The sequence below is a fragment of the Camellia sinensis genome, chromosome 4 (assembly GCF_055761805.1).
Source record: "Camellia sinensis isolate YWXY chromosome 4, ASM5576180v1, whole genome shotgun sequence".
Classification (NCBI taxonomy): domain Eukaryota; kingdom Viridiplantae; phylum Streptophyta; class Magnoliopsida; order Ericales; family Theaceae; genus Camellia; species Camellia sinensis.
Window position 1 is genome coordinate 220,946,745 of NC_138964.1, and position 20,274 is coordinate 220,967,018.

Below are 20,274 nucleotides of genomic sequence, written 5' to 3' on the forward strand. Positions count from 1 at the left end.
TGAGATAAAATTATAAATTTGTATAATTTTTTTTTTTTTTGAGTATAAGTTACACTAAAGACAGATGAGACTTGCACTTAATTTATTTTTCATCAATTTATAATTATTTTTTTAGCACTATACTAATCAATTTTAAAAAATTACAAATTTTAATTGAATTCGTTAATTCGGTCAATATCGACAGAATCGAACCTAACACGTGTGCTTGGACATTTGGTTCTCGAATGATCTTAACTCAATTAAAAGGCGGTGTTAATTTTGGTAAGATCAACTTCATAAGTCTATTTAATATGGACGGTTATTGAAATAAGAAAGTTGAGTTTTACTAGAAAATGCATTCCTTTCTAGATAAAATTTTATTGTAAGTGGATTCTATTGGAAAGGGTAACCATGCAATATATAAGAATTGACACCACAAGTGGGATGACTACGGGGTGAGTTTGTCATTCTCATTCTCACTCCTGCTTTCAAATATTTCCTCTACTCCTACCCCTGTCCCTCCATTGTTACAGGTGAAATATTTTAACTCTATCCCTGCCGCCATGGATATCCGGAGATATCCGATCACATTTCAAATAAACAAAAAAACTAAGAATTATTTAAATCTTTAACACTCTAAATAATTTCTCTTGTTTCTAAATATATAAACAGTAAGACTTTTAAGATTGTTATTTATTTATATTTAAATAAAACCACTGATTTTTAGTCTTCATTTGTTATCTCTAATTATATTATATGTATATACATATATTATTAATTATATCGGGCTGGATTTAGATTGGGGAAGTGATACTTGCCTCCACCCCACCCCCACTCCCACTCCCACTCTCGTTGCAGCAGGTGACCAAAATATAATCTATCCTTATCTCACATAAGTGCCAAGTCGGATAAAATTTATCCCATTCAAATGAGTGTATATAAGTCCTTACAAATTGAACCAAAATGACTATCCCTAACCGCAAGAGTTTATGTATACTAAACACTTCAGACACCCATGGAGAATTTGTATATGCAATACCTTATGTTGTTACTTAAGTATTAGAATATCCACCAATCGGTCACAACTTGCACACAACAGGTCAACTTGTCATTCATATCATGGTCAACTGGTGTTAAAGTTATTTACCAAAACTAATTAACTAACAAACTCAAACATTTAAGATCTTTTTTATTATGATTATAAAATAAATCAAGTAACTTAAGTTATTTGTGTTCAATTTTTTAACAATTCATTGAAAATCATTGTTACATAAACAAATCAAATTTATACTTTTCTTAGCTAAGCTCAAAAACTAAAACCAGTCAAACGTTGTAATTTATGCGTGGCAAAGATTTTCTAATCCGGGTATGTAGAAAATATTTGGTTTGGTAGATTATGAAAAATAAATAAAATAAATAATTAATAATTAAAAGAAAAATTAAAATTTTACTTTGGAGTTGTTACGTAACTCAAAAAACGTTTGACCCGAAATAGCTCGAATACAAAACAACGTCGTTTTAGATTTTTTTTTTTTTTCTTTTCTTTCTTCTCTCTGTTTTGAAACAGAGAGGATGAAGATGATGATGATAAAGAAGAAGAAGAAGAAGAAGAAGAAAAAAGATGGAGTTGGGGACCGAGAGAGAGAGAGAGCATCAACATGAACAACAACACATCATCAACATCAACAACCACCAATCACCACACAAAAAAATAAAAAATAAAAAAATTGTATACACAAATCATCAAAAAAAAAAAAAAAATCGAGAGAACATCATCATCAACACCAGATCTGTGTGTATACATAGATTTATACACTCATATCTACATATATATATATATATATATATGAGAGAGAGAGAGAGGGCCACTCGCCGGCAGAGAGAGAGCCACCAACTGACCAACCGGCGTCGCCATCACCGTCTCCTTATTCTCTTCCTCCCCCTTCTCTCCATCTTTTTTCCTCCTATCTCTTTCTCGCATCTTTCTCTTTCTTCTCTCTTTCAGGGAAATTAAAAAAAAAAATCCCAAAATAATGTCATGCTAGATATTTGAACCAATTCGAGCCAATAATTTTTGACGCAGCAGGTATTTTCCTTTTTAACAATGTTAGGTAGTTCAAAATTTTGTGATTCAAATAGTTCAAATCACTCAAAACGACGTGATTTTAAATGTAAATGAATATAAAACGACATCATTTTGACAAATTTTAAACTACCAAACATTTTTTATTCCTTTTTACTTTACATTAATAAGGCCTCCAACTCCTGTCCATTTCATTTCACACTTGAATAAAAAAGAACCACCCTCCATCCATGCGTGCCCCCTGAATCACTTACTGTCTAAAGCGCTCCTTCTCTCTTCTTTCTCTCGAAAAAAGTTCAATCTTCTGGAAATAAAAAGAAGGAATGTCGATCTGATTTCGATTTCTTCAACTCTGTTTGTATAGAGAAACTAAAATAATACATACCCATTACTGGTATACTAATCAGAAAGAGAAAGAGAGAGAACAGAATAGATAGAGAGAGAGATGGGTGGTGTGACGTCATCAATGGCCGCCAAGTTCGCCTTTTTTCCTCCGAACCCACCTTCGTACAAGCTGATCACAGACGAACTGACGGGGCTTTTGCTTCTGAGTCCGTTCCCTCATAGAGAAAACGTGGAAGTACTGAAATTGCCGACTCGTAAAGGGACAGAGGTAGTGGCGGTGTACATACGACACCCTATGGCGACCTCAACTCTTCTCTACTCTCATGGTAACGCCGCCGATCTGGGTCAGATGTATGATCTCTTCATCGAATTGAGCATCCACTTGAAAGTTAATCTCATGGGGTACTCTCTCTCTCTCTCTGTCTCTGTGAATTTGCCTATTGAGAGCATGTTTTGTGTGTGAGCGACTTTGGGGCTTGTCTTTTTCTTGATTTGTGTAATCCTTTCATTTCTGGCATCTGGGTTTTGTTGGGTTTTTGGAGTTTCTTGTTTTACTCCTAAAATTTGTTACTTTTTCCACCTGGTAGTTTGATTGATTTTTTTTTTTTTTTTTTGGGGGGGGGGGGAGGGAGAGAGAGAGAGAGAGAGAGATTATGAGCTTATCTCTATTGATTTCCGAGGCTGTGGGTGATTTTGTTTGTTGATTACTTTTTAATTTACTCAAAATGGAAATTTATGAGTGTTTTGATCAATTCGATGTAAAAAGAAAATGAAAATTTGGTTGATTTTTTGTGTGTGTTTTGATTTGATCCCTTCTGGGATTAGGGTTTAGTTGGAATGTCATCAATTTTTTGCAAATTTATTTACTTTAGAGGTTATCTCTACTGATATCTGAGGCTGTGGGTGATTTTGGTTGTTAATTACAATTTAATTTACAGGAAATTGGGGTTATGATTATGGGTGCTTCGATGGATTTGACGGGACTGTTCAGTGTAAAAGAAAATGAAAAATTGGTTTAATTATGTGTTAGTTTTGATTTTATCCCCCTTCTGGCATTAGGGTTTAATTGGAATGTACTCAGATTTTTGCAAATTTATTTACTTGAGATTTTGTTTTATTGATGGGACTTTAGTTTTGATTTAATCGTTTATCTCTTTATTTAGAGTTTGTAAGTTTTAAAACTTTATAAGATATGAATCATAAAATGAAAAGAATGTTGTTAGGGATCTATAGTCCTGCCCTATATATTATAGGTTGCTTGTCGCACTCCATTTTTGACTTAAAATGATGTTCTTTTGCCCTAGAAGTCTCATCTCGGCAGACCTTGTGGTTAACTTTGCCTTCTCTCATCACATAACTCAAATCACCTTAGTTTGCATACATTCATACATATATACATGCCCTTAGTGGTTGCACTGTAGCTTCAAAAGTTTGATACTGATAGACAAATCTCATGTCCCAGCTCTATAGGACTTGAATGGAAAATTTAATACCCAGAATAGAGGGAAAACAATGCAGCTGTTATGATCTGCTGTTCTATTCCAAGAATCAAAATGTTATGCTGTCATCTGTTGAGCAAAGTAATGACAGTTTTATGTTTGCTTTTGCGCAGGTATGACTATTCTGGGTATGGACAGTCTTCTGGGAAGGTGTGTGGCAATCGAAAACTTTTCTAGATGAAAGTGAATTGTTAAGTTATATAGTGTGCCTTGTAGTGATAGAAAGTGTCATCTATGGCTCATAGCTTCCTTGTTTTGCAGCCAAGTGAGCATAATACATATGCAGATATTGAAGCTGTGTATAAGTGTCTTGAGGAGAGCTATGGTGCTAAGCAGGAGAATATTATCCTTTACGGCCAATCTGTTGGCAGTGGCCCCACGTTGGATCTTGCAGCTCGTCTTCCTCATTTGAGAGCTGTGGTTCTGCATAGTCCTATACTTTCAGGCTTAAGAGTCATGTATCCTGTGAAGCGTACATATTGGTTCGACATCTATAAGGTAACATTGATCTTCTTCAGATCATCTGTTTATTTATACTATTATTTTGATTGAAAGATTATGCATTTTTTTTTTTTTTTGGGTCTAATTAAATGGTGTTTGTGTTGACTGTGTGCAGAACATTGACAAAATCCCATATGTTAATTGTCCTGTGCTGATTATTCATGTAAGTATGCAATTTTCAACATTTTACCTTTTAGAATTACTTATGGTAATTGAAGAACCATTCTAATACAGTTTTTAGACAATTAAGCCATTGTATAAGCTAGCACGAAACTCTTACCTTCTTTATCTGCCTTGCTTCTTTGTTTCTGTGTTTTTGTGGGTACATGTATATGATCATAACCACGGACTTGGATGACTAAGATCTTATGACTTGATGGCTATAGTTGAGGGTTTTCCATGGTATTTGTCACATCCTCTCTAAGATACTTAACTGGCTTTAGAGAGAGATCCTCAGAAGAAGACAAATCCAAACTATAACCAAGACACATGATGTGCTTTGTACTCCTTTGCACTTTGAGTACAGCTGACCGTTGTTGAAGATTCTAAGTATTTCAATGCAAGGGGTGGTTGTATCCTTTGGATTGTTGGGCCAAAAAGGACAAGCCACCTGTACTTTGTTTGAGCAGTGCTCTTCCCCCCCCCCCCCCTCTCTCTCTCTCTCTCTCTCTCTCTCTCTCTCTCATATCATCTCTCACCCCTTCCATCTCTAAATCACACAATCTCAGTGCTTCCCAAAACTTCCCGGAGGGTTTCATACCTGACTACCAACCACTAACCATCCACATTTATTTTGGGTCTCTTTTTGAGTGTATGTTTTGAATATATTTAAATTAAGAAGGAAACATAAATTCCATATGGTCTACATTGAAGAATTGCAAATATTGAGTTGATACTTTCCAAACAGAAAAAAGAACATAAAGTATGAATGTTTGCATGACCCTTGTGAAATGTGATCTTGTTCAGCCTGCCTCATTTGTAGCACCTCTTGCATGTCAGACTATGGTTAAATGCCAAATTAGTTCTTAGTATTGTGACTCTTATTTAATTGCTGGTTTCTGAACTTCGGCTTAGGTTAGGACACTTTTAAACTTCACTATTTCATCATAAAATGTTTGCACATTATAAATAGAACCTTGACTGTACTGTCATCTATTATCAGTTTCCATACTTGCTTTCACATTCTCGGGTTCACGTTAGCTGATATTACTTCTATACTGGTCATGCAAGCGGCTAAAACAAAACAAGACAAACTTTTTAAAAGATGTAAAATTGAGACCAAGTAAATTGTTCCAAATATCTTTTGAAATTGAGACATTCATATTTTGTTTTGTTTTTGAACCATTTCATAGGGAACTGCAGATGAGGTGGTTGATTGCTCTCATGGTAAACAACTCTGGGAACTGTGTAAAGAGAAATATGAGCCGTTGTGGCTTAAAGGAGGGAACCACTGTGATTTAGAGCTATATCCAGAGTACATCAGGCATCTAAAGAAGTTCATATCAACCGTTGAGAAATCACCTTCCCAAAGAAACAACACTGCTTCTAGGAAGAGCACAGACCAGTTTGAGCAGCCTAGGAGGAGTACCGATTTTTTCGAGGCTTCAAGAAAGAGCACTGACCGGAGAGAGGAGGCTTCGAGGAAGAGCACTGACCGGAGAGAGGAGGCATCAAGGAAGAGCACTGACCGGAGAGATAAACCACGGAAGAGCACCGACAGGCCAGAAAAATTGAAAAATCTAAATCTGGCCAATAATGCTGACAAGCTAGAAAAATTAAGAATGACTTTTGAACAAATGGAGAGGTCGCGGAGAAGCGTGGATTGCATTGAGAAATCCAGGAAAAGCATCGACCATCAACTAGAAAGAGCTCGGAAGAGTGTTGATCGGTTGGATAGAATAAGAACTGGGTAATTTTTCTTACAACAATTGTATAATTCATGCATTGGTTTGGTGTGGGGTAAAGAGTTGTGCTTTTTTCTCATTCTCTTTTTCTTTTTCTTTTTCCCTTTAAATTTATGGTCCTCCAGCATTGTAGTCGGGTTGTTGAAGCCCTATAATAACTATGGCATACAATGAAGAGAGAAAAGTGTGGTGATTATAATGGATTTTTTTCTAATGTATTCTTGCTGTGTGGCCTTTCTGATTCTAGATTTTGTGAAGGGTGCAAATACATTCCGTGCTTTTACCCTATCTCAAATACTTTTAAGAATAACAAGAGCATCTCTGAAAAGTTTCATATTTGAAGTGAGTTTGTAAGAAACTGCTTAAGTTTTAGCAAAAACTGCTCTCCAAAGTCGTATCAATTGGTTGAAAGGCTTTAAGAAGAATGTTGTTCATTGAAAGGCTTTAAGAAGAATGTTGTTCTAGGAAATGACGATACTTGTTTGGTACCGAAATTTACATAAACAAAAGACACAAGATTGAAGCTTACAAAAATGCTACATTGTGACACATTTTGAGCCTCTGAATCATGGTGCAATCACAGCGAATGGTACATATAAGTTAACAAGACGAAGTTCCATCTAGCCTTAGAATTCATGTTTTGTTGCAACGATGATGAATAAAATTAAACAACTTTTTTGAGATTGAAACAAAAAGGTAGTGAATGTTACTTGATCCATGGAAGAATCAGTAAAATTGGGCAGCGCTTTCCAAGATGGAGAATTTGGGCTTGAGCTCGCTGAATTCAACAATGGCTGATGGTGGACGACGACCAATGGATATCTCATGCACTATTGTAAATAGCGGGAACAACTCTAGCCATCCCCGATGGCTTAAAACCTCGTAAACCTCTTTAGCTGTTGAAACACCCTTCAAGAAAATAATAAAGAAAGATCAGATAATCTTGTTTTCAACAAATTTTGAATGTACACTTATTTGAAGCATTTCATTTCTTTTGCTTTTTTTCTTTGTACGTATTATTCATATCTACCTGTAGTTTCTGGCCCTGCAGCATCTCTGCTTCAAGCTCATCAAAGGACCTATAGATCAGAATCAGCAACACCAAACATGATCAGAAATTAATCCGTATGTTAAGTTTTTGAGCATTAAACGAAGCTAAGAGACACAGACCTTTTCCCGCCATTCCTAGCAAAAGCTTCCGCACATTTCCTGTTTCTTCCCCCTACTGCCATATCAAAACAAAATAGTAATGTTTGCTTCAATAGTGCTATCGAGAAGATAAAATTTATACAAAAAAGAAAAAAAAAATTCTATCTGCTGCCTTACAGCAAGTTGTTATGAGATCGGCCACACCACAACTTTCAAAGAAGGTGCTATCCTTGACAGACGAGAACAGAAGCTTTGAAAAGGCCTTCATTTCTCTCAAACCAATTCTCATTATTGCAGCCTAGTAAATTATCATATAAACCATCAAGGTGCCTACTTTTCTTAAGGTAGATATCAATGTGTCGTGATTTGAAACAAAGAGTAAAATACCTTTGTGTTATTTCCCATTTCCAACCCGTCCACGATACCTGTTTCATCGGACATCAAACCCTTAATTAACACACAATACAGTAAATGATACTTAAAAGGAAAAACAGTGGGCCGTCAAAACCTGCTGCTATTGCCACAACATTTTTCAGAGTCCCGCATAGTTCAACTCCTTCCACATCTTGAACCTGATTTTTGGTTTTTTGTTTTTGTTTTCATAAAACAAATCAGTTGAATAATGATTGCTTTTATTACTGATAGGGTGTATTAAATTCATCAAATTTGTTATACACCAAACAATTAAAATTCTATGTAATGCCTAGCAATAGCAATTGATCAAGAATATACATATATATATACTTGGCACTCACAGCTGAGACCATGAAATAAGGCGTACTGAATAGCTGAACCCATTTCTCTGCGATATCTCTGATCTCTCTGTATCCAACCGTCGCTTCACTGAACTTCTCCACTGCAATCTGCATACACAGTGTCTAATCATTAGCAACTGATGGTTCGAATGGCTCGTGCAAGAGAGTAAAATTCAAATAACAATTCAGTTCTAATTACCTCATTAGCAATATTTGCTCCCATTAGAACACAACAATTAATACCGAGCCGTTCAGCTATGAGAGAAGAGATCATGCATGGACCTTCCATCTTGACCTCCATCCCTTTAATGAGGGAAATAGCTTGTGCATCTTCCCTTATCATCCCCACAAGCCTTCTACATATACCCTCCATGAATTGATGTGGAGTCACAAAAACCAACATGTTTGCATCCTGAACTGCGTATTCCCCCAGCTAAAAGTGGTCAGAAAAAAGGATAACACAATGTCTCAAAAAATAACTTTATTCTCTCGTCTCAATTCATCAGATCATGTGAGAATCTCAAAATATGAAAACTTATGAGTGAATTGAATAGGCACAACATGGAGGTGGGGCCCACTTTGAACTCACCTTCATGATCCAATCGTTCAGTTTGTAGGGTCATTGTCAAAATTCAAGTTAACTAAATATTAGCATTTATAAAATCGAATCATATTTAGATTAAAATGGATGATAAATGTGATTTTCATAATAAGCTGTTGATTTTGTTTGCGAAATATAATCCAATCACGTGGCTAACGATATTCGATAAATATATTTTCATAGATGATAGTCTCTACATAATCCTATAAAATAAGCGATTTGAATCATCAAAATCGATCTGGAGTGGCCCTATCTTGGGGCAGGGCAGGGACCCCTGCCCCATGTTATGGACTCATGAATTAAATTTAACTAATTGCATAAAAGGAAATTAAAAGTACCTGCATGTTCAAGGTCTGGGTCAGCAACAACATTTGTGCCAAGTTTTATACCAGGAAGATATTTAACATTCTCCTGTCATGATTGTGAAAAATTAATTAGAATAGTGATCAATTACAAATACAAATTGACACATCGTAGGGAAAAAGAAGAAGAATGGGGTGAATTTACATTGTTTTTGTTGATGGCCTCAGAAAGTTTCTCACCACTTGGCAATACCTCCTCGAATACCCACATCCTCACTTCATCTAAATTTCATCATATCAAATAAAATCCAAGATTCAAAATGGGTATTTTTTTATTTTTTTTTTTTAAAAATACATGCAAGTTTAATATGTGGCATGAATGGTTTTTGTACAAATGTGTATGTGAATGTATGTATATAAAATTAAAGAATGAAATGAGAAATTGGGGATTACCATGGAAGGAGGAGAGTTTAAGGGTGTTGGAGGCAATGAGCTTGGCGGCGACACTTCCCCAATTCCCACTTCCAACAACTGTTACTCTACATTTCTCTGTTTCACCGTTTACCTTCATCTGCTGGGATTCCAAGAATGGAGCCATCGAGAGAGAGAGAATGGTGGTGGAGGAGAGAGAGAGAGAGAGAGAGAGAGAGAGAGAGAGAGAGGGAACAGAGGGAATATGAAGAGGCGGAGGGGGGGAGGGGGGGGGGGGGGTGGAGGTGGGCGGAGAGAGGGAAGAGAGATGACACGTTGCGTGAGAAGCAATGTTTTATATGCAATAAATCTGGCGATCTACTCTATGAACAACAACTCACCCTTTCACACAAATTTAAACACCATCAAAAATAGAAAATTTATTTTTTTCATGCATTCACACAACAATCATTAATAACCACAACTAATCATGCACGCCACGTGATTGCATTTAGGCCAAGCTTGCCATCTTATAAATAATTAATCTTTTTATCTTTTTTCTATCACGTCACCTCTTTATTTTTCTACACATTTTTTTATAAAAAAAAATAAAAAATATACTTATTTAAATCATCTCAAACAACTCTATAATCTAATTTTAAACCGGAAAAACACCTAGTACAATTTCCCCTTAAACCGATGCTAATTATTATATGAGGGTTTTTTTTAACTTACAGAGTGTGTAACCCCATTTACATAAACAAATCTTTTAATCTTCAACTCAAAATCTAAATTGGACGGTGCTACATGAATTTGTGGAGTTCATCATCAGTTTTCATTTCGATATTCATTTCCAGGGAATTACACGCATATTATTCTTTAAAAAAAATTAGGCACATTGTTTATCTTTTCCCGTCAGTTTTATTTAATAGAAATAAAAACCTAATTTAAATTGAAAATAAGTCAGAAAGTGAGATTTAAATTATAAAATTAAAGGATAAATTACAAATACATCCCCTGAGGTTTGCTTAAAATACAGATTGTCCCTTGTGGTTTGAAAAATTACAAATACCCTCTTATTATAATTTTTTATTTTACAGAATTAACTAAAAAAAATAAAATTCATAAATGTTCTCCTATACAATAATAAAATTACTTAAATTATTAATTAAAACATATTTTTAACATCATTAAAAACTGTTAATTGACTGAATATTTTATTAATAAAAGAGACGATTTGTTATGAAATTAGAAACATCAGTGGGTGGAATGTAATTTTTCAAAATCACAAGAGACGATTCGTATTTTAATCAAATCACAGGAATATATTTGTAATTTACCTAAAATTAAAACTCAAGGATTTATTTTGTTACAAGTGTAAAATTCGAAATTTTTCTTCTTTAGGGTTTTTATGGAAGGGTGTGGTTAGAAGAACAGCCCAAAATTTACTTGGGTTTTAGGTCAGGCCCAGGAGCAAATAACGTAGTATGGGCCGAACTGCAGGGCTAGATTCAAAAGACCATATGGGTTGTAAATTGTAGGGTTGGATTGAGAGTTATTCGAACCGCACAATTCATACAATCTGAACCGATCTGCATATAAATAGGCGGTTTCACAGACACAATGCGAGTGGATACGGTTTGGAATATGACATGATTGCAAGTTGAGGGTTTAACCCACATCTGGAAGAACTCGCTTGCATTTAGACTTCTTTTTAGAAGAAAAAAAACCTAGACCGTTATTATTTTATTATTGCATTTTGGATTAATATAAAAATTAATGAAGAATTACTTTTAGGTAAGTTTAGGATTTTCAATGATTTTACTTTAATTGTATTGTTTGGTAGTAGATAGTGAATGAGATTGATGATCTAGTTTAGGATTTTGAAAGATGTGCTTGTATTAGTTTATGATTTGATTTAAAAGTTTAGAATTTTGAATGATTTGTTTGTGTTAGGAATTGATTTTGTTGTGTTTTTAATTTTATAAGTTTTAATTCATTAATTATTAATGTTAGAGTATTTTAGAAAATGGGGAGAAAAAGGTCCAAAATAAATATTTACCAAATAAAATAAAAAAAAAAAGTTCCAAAATAAATTTTTTTACAAAGAAAACCATAGCACTAGGATTTCAATATATTTTAATATTGCACCTTCATGTATTTATGAGTAACTGGCTTTGGATGCCAAAAGACCTCCTGATACTTATCTATGCATGCAAAAAATAAAAAATAAAATAAAAGTAGATTTTGAAATCAAACTTTTAGAAATATATCTAGACAAGTGAACATCCTCCCTAGTTAGGAATCTCAATTGGAGGGTATTGGTGGACTTTATGAGTTCAATTATATGACTTACTCTAATCATTTATCTTATGAGCAAGGATCCTCTAGAGTGATTTTTCCCTAAAGTTTCCTAAAGTGCTACATTGTGTAGTTGAGATTTACTTGCAAGTCACATCAATTTTTCTGATGTGACTTGCCAGTAAATCTCAACCACACAATATAGCACTCTAGGAAACTTTAGGAAAATTTTACTCTAGAGGATCCTTGGTGTTATCCTTATAAGACTCTCTAAATAAGTTATTCATATAAAAAATTAGATTGATTAGATAGCTATATTCATATGATCAGTTCACATTTTTCTTTAAAAAAAATGAATGGTCCATTCTCAAAATCATATCTATCATTCAATTGTATTTATTTTTAAAAAAATTATAATCTCACCATTTAGCTACCAACTATGGCTTGTCAAATTTTGACAATTATATAATTTGGCATGTGAAAGAGTCGTTTTCAAATTTTTACTTTAACATAGATTATTAGCAGACTATTTGAGTTGTTGTAAGCAAAATATTAAAGAGTATGAAAGCAATTATCTGTGATCCAAGATTGATAATAAACTAATAGAATATGAAATCAAATCTGAAATTAAAATAATATAAAGTTAAGGAGGGAGAGCAAGAACATCTCTATCTCATGTTGCTTTTAGAACATGGGGAAGCTATAAACTGTTGGGGCATGCGCAGCTTACTTATTTATTTGCACTGTTACTGAGAAGAAGAACAAGGAGCGGGAAGAAAAGAAATTCGCAACCTGCCTCGGAGGACATAGAAGTCAACAGTCGTCGCTAAAGTCCTATTTCGATTTCATAAACTGTTACAAATATAATTATGGATAAGATTTAAAATACAACAATACTGTATTTGACAAGAACACAGAGACTACTTTCCCCTCACAAATGTGATTGTGTTTGATTTGGTTAGAAAATTGAGAGGAAAAAATAATCAATAACGAGAGACAAAAGTAGACACTACAACCTACACGACAGGATAGAACAAAAGAAGAAGAAAGGCTACACAAAACATTCTACATCTAAATGTTTCGAATAATATCATTACCCAATACAAATTATACAATAACATCGGTTATATATACCTTAAAAGATTTCCTGCTGAGGAAGAAGATTTGGTGAACGTTTTACATAGTAATATTAAACGAAACCTTACAATAGATGCATAAAATATCAACCAGTTTGCTACAATCATCCGGCATCCATGCTTACAATGACGAGAGAGAGAGAGAGAGAGAGAGAGAGTAGTCATGGTTGTAAATCATTGTGAACATGCCTCCGCCTCCGAGGCATAGAGTAATCCTCTGACAGCCACCAGCTCGCTGTCTCTTGCTTACCCAGTAGTACTCTTCTTCCCATTTTACGATTCTGATCCTGTGTTCCCATCATCACCCCTGCAAATTACATATATCCACACTTTAATAATCAAAATCCACAGCAATGTGTGTCTCTGTCTAGCAAAACAACCAGACATGTCTACGTATGTACCTTTGTAGTGTACTTGTCCGTCAGCAAGAGACTTGTGTTGTTGTCGATCACCAAGCAAAGACAAGAGACAAACAACAACCTTAATAACCACCACCACCCTCATGGTAATACCACCCTTACCTCTATAAAATTCTCCTCCACCCAACCCTGTCTATATTATATATATATATATATATATGGTATAATACTATTCCGTTTTCTGCCACGTGTCATTCGATACTCAAATTCTCCATCTTATAGTATAGGAGGCATATGATATGTATCATATATATATATATAGTAGGTTTATTTTATAGGCATGCACATGGTATGCTGATCCCTGGGGTTTCTTTTTGTTCTTTCCTCTGCTCAAAAAGCCCTTTGATTTCCAAAAAACAATAAAGCAAACCTCGTGATCTGAACATTCGGATGTGGCCGGCCCATCAGACAATAATCTTCGAGCAAAACAAACACATTATTATATTATATTATATATAGTTAGACAGCTCTAAACTAATACAAAAACAAGTTTCTAGTGCATACCACAAAGCGCCCTTCTAGGCTTGTATCCTAGATAAACTTTGCAATTCAGGAAAGGATTCCAGGATGATATTTCCAGCTGCGAATTAGAACTCACTAAGCCGAACTATGCAACTTCAAGAAGATCAAAATATATATACTGCATTTTTCATTTCATATCATATCACCTAAACAATACTAACATCCCATCATTAAAAATCAAAATCGTAGTGATACACACCTTGTCCAACCGATGCAATTTATATTCCATTTCTCAGGTAATTGTGTGCATACACTCAGTATAACATTCAAAAAAAAAAAAAAAAGGGGGGGGGGGGGGGGGGGGGGGGGGTCAGATCCTCCCTTTGATTTACTGGGAAAATAAAGGGAAAATCTGATAGAAATGACCACCAAAGTTTGTATTCCATCGAATGTAACTCAAATAATAGAAGTGAATGTGAAATTTTACTATTTTGCTAAGAGCCAGAATCAATCATGGATCATATCCATCTGGTAGACCAATTGGCACATCAGCTGGTTAGGCACTGATGGAGATGCAGTATTCCCTTGTTTCATGGAGCTCTGTCGAAGGGTTTTGTATCATTATAACAAACATCCCATACAGCTTCCATAGCATCCTTAGCAGCAGCTTCTGAGCAGTAAGGATTAGCAATCACCGATTTCATTACTCTTCTTCTCACACAGTCCTACAAATGAAAAGATAAAGCAGGAACAAACAAGGTATGAAAATGAGTTAAAACATGACAATAACTTCATTTATGCATGTCACACATGGGAAGAATTGAAAAGGTTTTAACAGATGGAGTATCGGTAACTATTTTATCTGTGTCACATATTCAACTCTTCTTCCCAAATGTATGAATACCATGGACAGATCTTCTTACCACAAAATCGCTTTGACACTATCTGTGTGGTGAATTATCAAGAAGCAAGTGATTAACTGCTGCTATGATTGTAAGGGAAGGATATCCAAAAACTACCCTGTCGAACTTCATTTTTTTTCACATATCTTTCCCGGGGAAAAAAAACGAAAAAAAAAAGAAAAGAAAAAAACCTCTACAATGTGCTGCCATCCTATACATATCCAACTTGCATGCGCACACACACACACTAGTAGATGAGGAGCACATAATTTCAAGAAACCCAAGTATAAATGCCTGGCAGTGTTAAAGAATAAAATTCTTATGGTTAATGTGGGCATGTATTACACAGCTTTGCCTCTGATTAGAAGGAAAGCAAAGTGAAAACACATTATAATTAGTTGTCGCAATATGACATCCACGATTCCCAACAAACAGAGAGAGTACCGTGAAAAGGTACAGAAACATGCAAGTACATCAAGACAAAGAACTAAAAACCAACCCATTGCAGTTACTAGCAAAAATTTAGATTTTTCACACACATTGTCAAATAAGATCGAGCCAGCATAAAGCCTTAGAAATAAAAGAACAAGAACATGAAATGAAGAGAAAAAACAAAGGTATCTGAATCATTGAACCTTTAACAATTGAACTTTGCCTCATCTAAAACCTTTTTCCTTCACTGACCTTTAAACAAATGGAAATGCATGTAGTTTTTTAAGAAGCTTTGTAATTACACACTGTCAAGGTGTATGTATGGGATAGATTATTATGTAACCATAAATTTTAGTAAGGGAAAACAAGTGAAATAATATAAGAATTAATAGCCAAATGATTAGAAAAGAGAATGAACTCACTTGTTCATGGCCTTGTATCTTTACAAAACCACGCAGCAATTCTCGCTTGTAGTGGCAATCACCACTTAAATGACCAGCCCGAATCTGCTTCACATAGAAATGGGAACAATGAAAAGGACCTTGATGATTTAAGAAACTCCAACAAACAAAACACCCAAGGAAAGAGTTAGTTGGCATCGCGACACAAACCTCACTACAAGCATGATGAGCACAATTCGCCCAGTCCAAGTTTGCGGCACGACAATCGTCATAAGCATGAATGAGCTCATGGACAACTACTTGGTTGACCTCATCTTGGAAGTTCATGTGATTACTACATACCATTATCTAAACAGAGACATGAAGAGAAAGGGTGCACACACACACACACAAGATTGTCATCTAACAGTTTGATGAATGAAGATACACATGAAAAGAAAGGGCACACGCATACATAATATTGTCATCTAACAGTTTGATGAATGAAGATACATAAAAAAATTTAAAAAAGAAAAGAAAAAGAGTAGTGTGTAAAAACATGAAATTTGCCATCAAGTTTGCACTGGGATAACCTAATATGGCCCACCTGAGTCCATCGTCTTGAAGGTATATGCACCAAATATTTACTAAGGAATTGTTTGGGATGTTCTAAAAATAAGAGTACCTTTTGACTTTTTATAAAATACGTGTTGGGTTTGAAATGATATGGTAAAGAGGTGATGTGACTTAAATAAGATAGTGACTTAAATAAGATAGTGACTTTTTGACTTTTTTAGGACACCCCAAAGAAGGCCTAAATTTTCAATTAGAAGATGATTACTATATTCCGATTACTTGGCAAGAGAAGCAGACCCCTCTGCTAATCTGGCCATTTCCGAACCTGTCTGCCCCACCTAAGGTTTTAAAAAGCGACCGCAACCGTTACGTAATGCCATTACGTAACGGTTGCAGTGGTTACCGCTACCCGTTACGGCCGCTATAGTGGTATGACGGAAATTCACATGTGTAACGGCCGTAACAGTACCATTACGGTCTGTTAGACACCGTTACATCCTTTTACAATATTCTGAATAGCTTCATTTTCTCCAACAAAAGCTTATAAAAAAAAAACAAATATTCAAATGATCCAAACTCAAAGAAAAAATCTTATATGAATTTTTTTTTCTTTATAATTTTTTTTAATTTATGGCACAATTTATATTTTATAATCCCTTCATTTAATATAATTGTGAATATTTTTTATTCAGTTAGTTCAGGTATTGGTAAAAAATAATTTGTAGACATTAAAATTAATTATTCTTAAAATCATTAACTATTGAAATAAAATGTAGAAAACTCCTTTTATAATGATTTGAAAATATGAAATATATTGGATTATACTTAAAAATTAACAAAAATTGATCAAAAATTATTTTAAACCCCAATAAATGTGATTATGAAGAAAACAAAAATTTGCATATCGTTAAATTTTCTTCAAATTGTGCAAAAAATTAAATAAAAAAAAAATCACGATTTCTTTTTGCAACAACCGTTACACTACAGCCTTTATACACCACAATTGCTACCGTATCACTGCAACTGTTACGGCGAACGCAACTGCTTTCCAAAACCTTGGTCCCACTCAAGGTTTTAAAAAGCGTCGGCAACCATGACGTAACGCCATTACGTAATGGTTGTGGTGGTTATCACCACTTGTTACAGCCGCTATAGTAGTATGATAGAAATTCATATGTGTAACGGTCATTTCGGTGTTACGTAACGGCCGTAGCAATAGATGGTCGTAGCGGTGTTACGTAACGGCCGTAGCAGTACTGTAACGGTCGTAATGGTCCATTAGATACCATTATACCATTTTATAATATTTTGAATAGCTTCATTTTCTCCCCTCCAAAAAAAAAAAAAAAACAAATACTCAAGTGGTACAAACCCAAAGAAAAAATCTTATATGAATTTTTTTCTTTATAATTTTTTTTAAAAAAATTTATGGCACAATTTTTATTTTATAATCCTTTTATTTAATAATTGTGAATATTTTTTATTCAGTTAGTTCAGGTATTGGTAAAAAATAATTTGTAGACATTTAAATCAATTATTCTTAAAATCATTAATTATTGAAATAAAATGTAAAAAATTCATTTTATACGATTTGAAAATATGAAATATATTTTATCATACTTAACCTAACAAAAAATTATCAAAATTTATTTTAAACCCCAATAAATGTGATTTTGAAGAGAGAAAAAAATATGTGCATTAGTAAGTTTTCTTTAACTTGTGTGGGAAAAAAAAAATTACGGTTCCGATTACCGCAACTGTTATGCTACGGCCTATACACCCCACAACCGCTACCGCATCACTGCAATCGTTACGGCGACTGCAATCGCTTTTCAAAACCTTTCCCACCCCATTCAATTCAATGGAGGACTTCCTTGAGATTCCCAGCTCCCTTACTCCTGCCTCAAGTCCAGCAGCACAAAGAAGAAATGGACACCTAGGAAGCACGGATACAGATACGAGATACGGATACGATACGATACGGATACGGCGATACGGAAAAAATTAAAAAACTAGGATACGGGTACGGCAGGGATACATTCGTAAAAATATTATTTTTACAATTTTTAGTAATGCAGTATGCATAAAAATAAAACCTATAACAAAAGACCACTTGATAAAGAAGAAAGATTCCTATAAAACTAAGAGTCTTCAAGGTCAATAGCTTCAACTTGTTCCCTTTCTTCAGTGAATATCACAGGACCTTAGCTAAAGCCAAAAAACCATTATTAAATAAAAATTTCAACAAATATACTTTTTTGAGTCATCAATGATAACCTAAGAAGCATGGATACGGATATGGCGATACGGATATAGCGATACGTCAAAATTTGAAAAAGTATGATACAGGTACAGCGGGAATACGTTCGTAAAAAGATATATATTTTTATAATTTTAATAATGTAATATGCATGAAAATAAAACTTAAAGTAAATTAATAAATAAAGAGAGAGATTCCTATTAACCTAAAAGTCTTCAAACATTCATAAAATATCCAAAACTAAAAACAAAAGCAAATGCAAATTAAACATCATCCTTAGATGCTAACACCAAAAAAAGAATGAGAGCAAAGACAAGAAACGTGAGAGAGTGAGAAAGTGAGAGAGACAATAAGGATACATCAATTTGACAAATTCTATTACTTTGACTCTTACTATATTCCTCTTATCAAAGAACTAAACAAAATATTATAAGTAATATGTAACTTCGAGCATCCGATACTTCAAAATTAATAAAAAATTAATTAAGAAGTATCCGATACTTTTAAGAAGTATCTGATACGTATCCGCGAGTATCCAAGGAGTATCAGTATCCGATAAGTATCCGATACGGATACGTCTCCCTTTTTGAAGTATCCGTGCTTCATAGATGGACACACAAGTGACAATCGAGAGCCGAAGGTCTGATTTCCACCTAGTAGAGAATTCAACCAACAGAGAAATCAACTCTAGCCCGATTTTATTTGGTGAAAGTTCAATTCCATTTTGGTCGTACACTCAACAGTGGGCTATAAGGGGACGGGCAAAATATAGTTTATGGTTTTACTAAATTATCCATACATATTTAAGCAAGTAATTACATGGTTAGAAGACTCAATTGCAAAAAATGTATATTCAGGTGGAAAACATTTACATGTACAGCTTCCAAAATAGCACCCAAAAAAAGCAAAAAAGGCACAGAATGATAAATCAAATAAAAACTTGTGCAGTATCATCAGTAGGAGGCCAAAAATTCAAGAGATGAAGGTCAATTAGCAGATCAGAAAGCATGGTCACTATGAAAAATGATATTGCACAAACAGAGAAATCAAAATCTAGTCACATTGATTAATAAATAACCAGTTTCACAATCTGATTTTGATTTTTAATAAATTAAACTTCAAAATTGAATGATTTATGATCTTTAAAAGGGAACGATGATTTACGATTACCCCTTGGCCGCGGAGATAACCGCCACCGATTTCCTTGTCGCAGGGGACGGCCTTGATGAATTTTTCCCCAATACTGCATCCAGCGTTCTCCAAATGCTCCCTCAAAAATTCCACCATTGGAGCTGCAATTAAGCAATTGAGTTGATGAAATTTCAGCGTCATTGTATTATGAAGAAGAATAAGAAGAAGAAGCTCTAAAACCCTAAAAACCTTGGTTCGATCGACAGAGAAAGATAGAAAGAGAGGTGAAAGGTAAAAGGACGTACTTCTGAGACTTCGCCGGATCATATCTTGGCATTCCTCCACCGTCACGCCGTCATTCACGGCGGACGAATAGTCGCCGGAAGCACGTTTCGGATCGTACTCCGCCGCCATAGTCGCCGGATGTAGTGGGTGACTGATGGACTCCCGTTATGGTTTTTCGGGTCAACGGTTGCACCGGGTACTTAAAAATTGTAAAAGTTTTTTTTTTCTTTTTTAACGGGTGGATTATACTGACCGTTCTTATAATTTGGGACTTGTGTCACTTTGATCCCTGACTTTTTAACTGTGACATATTTGACCTTAAATTTTGAATCTTACTCCAAATAAAAATAATTGAAAATATCAGCTTGCTTGTTTTCATTTTTCAAAAAACACTTTTAAGAAAATTCTACTTTCTTATTTTTCGTGTTTTTTATTTTTACAGAATTTTTTTAATATTTTAA

General features: G+C 34.5%; 3 protein-coding genes across 7 annotated transcripts; 1 reads left to right on the forward strand and 2 right to left on the reverse strand.

The window, feature by feature from the left end:
• The first annotated feature begins 2,063 nt into the window (after window positions 1–2,063).
• On the forward strand, window positions 2,064–6,529 carry LOC114316248 (uncharacterized). Of its 2 annotated transcripts, XM_082922813.1 has the most exons (6): window positions 2,064–2,809; window positions 4,020–4,056; window positions 4,168–4,404; window positions 4,523–4,570; window positions 5,760–6,041; window positions 6,075–6,529. In XM_082922813.1, exons 1-6 carry the CDS (start codon window positions 2,508–2,510, stop codon window positions 6,318–6,320), a joined length of 1,152 nt encoding a protein of 383 aa, XP_082778939.1. In that variant the 5' UTR covers window positions 2,064–2,507; the 3' UTR covers window positions 6,321–6,529. The 2 variants fall into 2 exon arrangements, with proteins under 2 accessions (XP_082778939.1, XP_082778938.1); XM_082922812.1 differs by having other exon boundaries at window positions 5,760–6,529.
• Window positions 6,530–6,725: 196 nt separating this feature from the next.
• On the reverse strand, window positions 6,726–9,916 carry GPDHP (NAD-dependent glycerol-3-phosphate dehydrogenase family protein). Its single transcript, XM_028262909.2, has 11 exons — window positions 9,572–9,916; window positions 9,324–9,400; window positions 9,155–9,227; window positions 8,415–8,632; window positions 8,216–8,323; window positions 7,969–8,032; window positions 7,848–7,885; window positions 7,638–7,758; window positions 7,482–7,536; window positions 7,342–7,390; window positions 6,726–7,220 (listed from the first exon to the last, which is right to left on the reverse strand). The coding sequence occupies exons 1-11, from the start codon at window positions 9,714–9,716 to the stop codon at window positions 7,038–7,040; spliced, it is 1,131 nt and encodes a 376-aa protein (XP_028118710.2). The 5' UTR covers window positions 9,717–9,916; the 3' UTR covers window positions 6,726–7,037.
• Window positions 9,917–14,107: 4,191 nt separating this feature from the next.
• On the reverse strand, window positions 14,108–20,046 carry LOC114316244 (mitochondrial inner membrane protease ATP23). 4 transcript variants are annotated; one of them, XM_082922815.1, is made up of 7 exons: window positions 19,834–20,032; window positions 19,568–19,689; window positions 19,014–19,050; window positions 17,890–18,073; window positions 15,793–15,930; window positions 15,604–15,687; window positions 14,108–14,572 (listed from the first exon to the last, which is right to left on the reverse strand). In XM_082922815.1, the coding sequence occupies exons 1-7, from the start codon at window positions 19,863–19,865 to the stop codon at window positions 14,438–14,440; spliced, it is 732 nt and encodes a 243-aa protein (XP_082778941.1). In that variant the 5' UTR covers window positions 19,866–20,032; the 3' UTR covers window positions 14,108–14,437. The 4 variants fall into 4 exon arrangements, with proteins under 4 accessions (XP_082778941.1, XP_082778940.1, XP_028118709.1 ...); XM_082922814.1 differs by having other exon boundaries at window positions 19,562–19,689; window positions 19,834–20,015; XM_028262908.2 differs by lacking the exons at window positions 17,890–18,073; window positions 19,014–19,050 and having other exon boundaries at window positions 19,834–20,046.
• Between the last annotated feature and the right edge of the window lie 228 nt (window positions 20,047–20,274).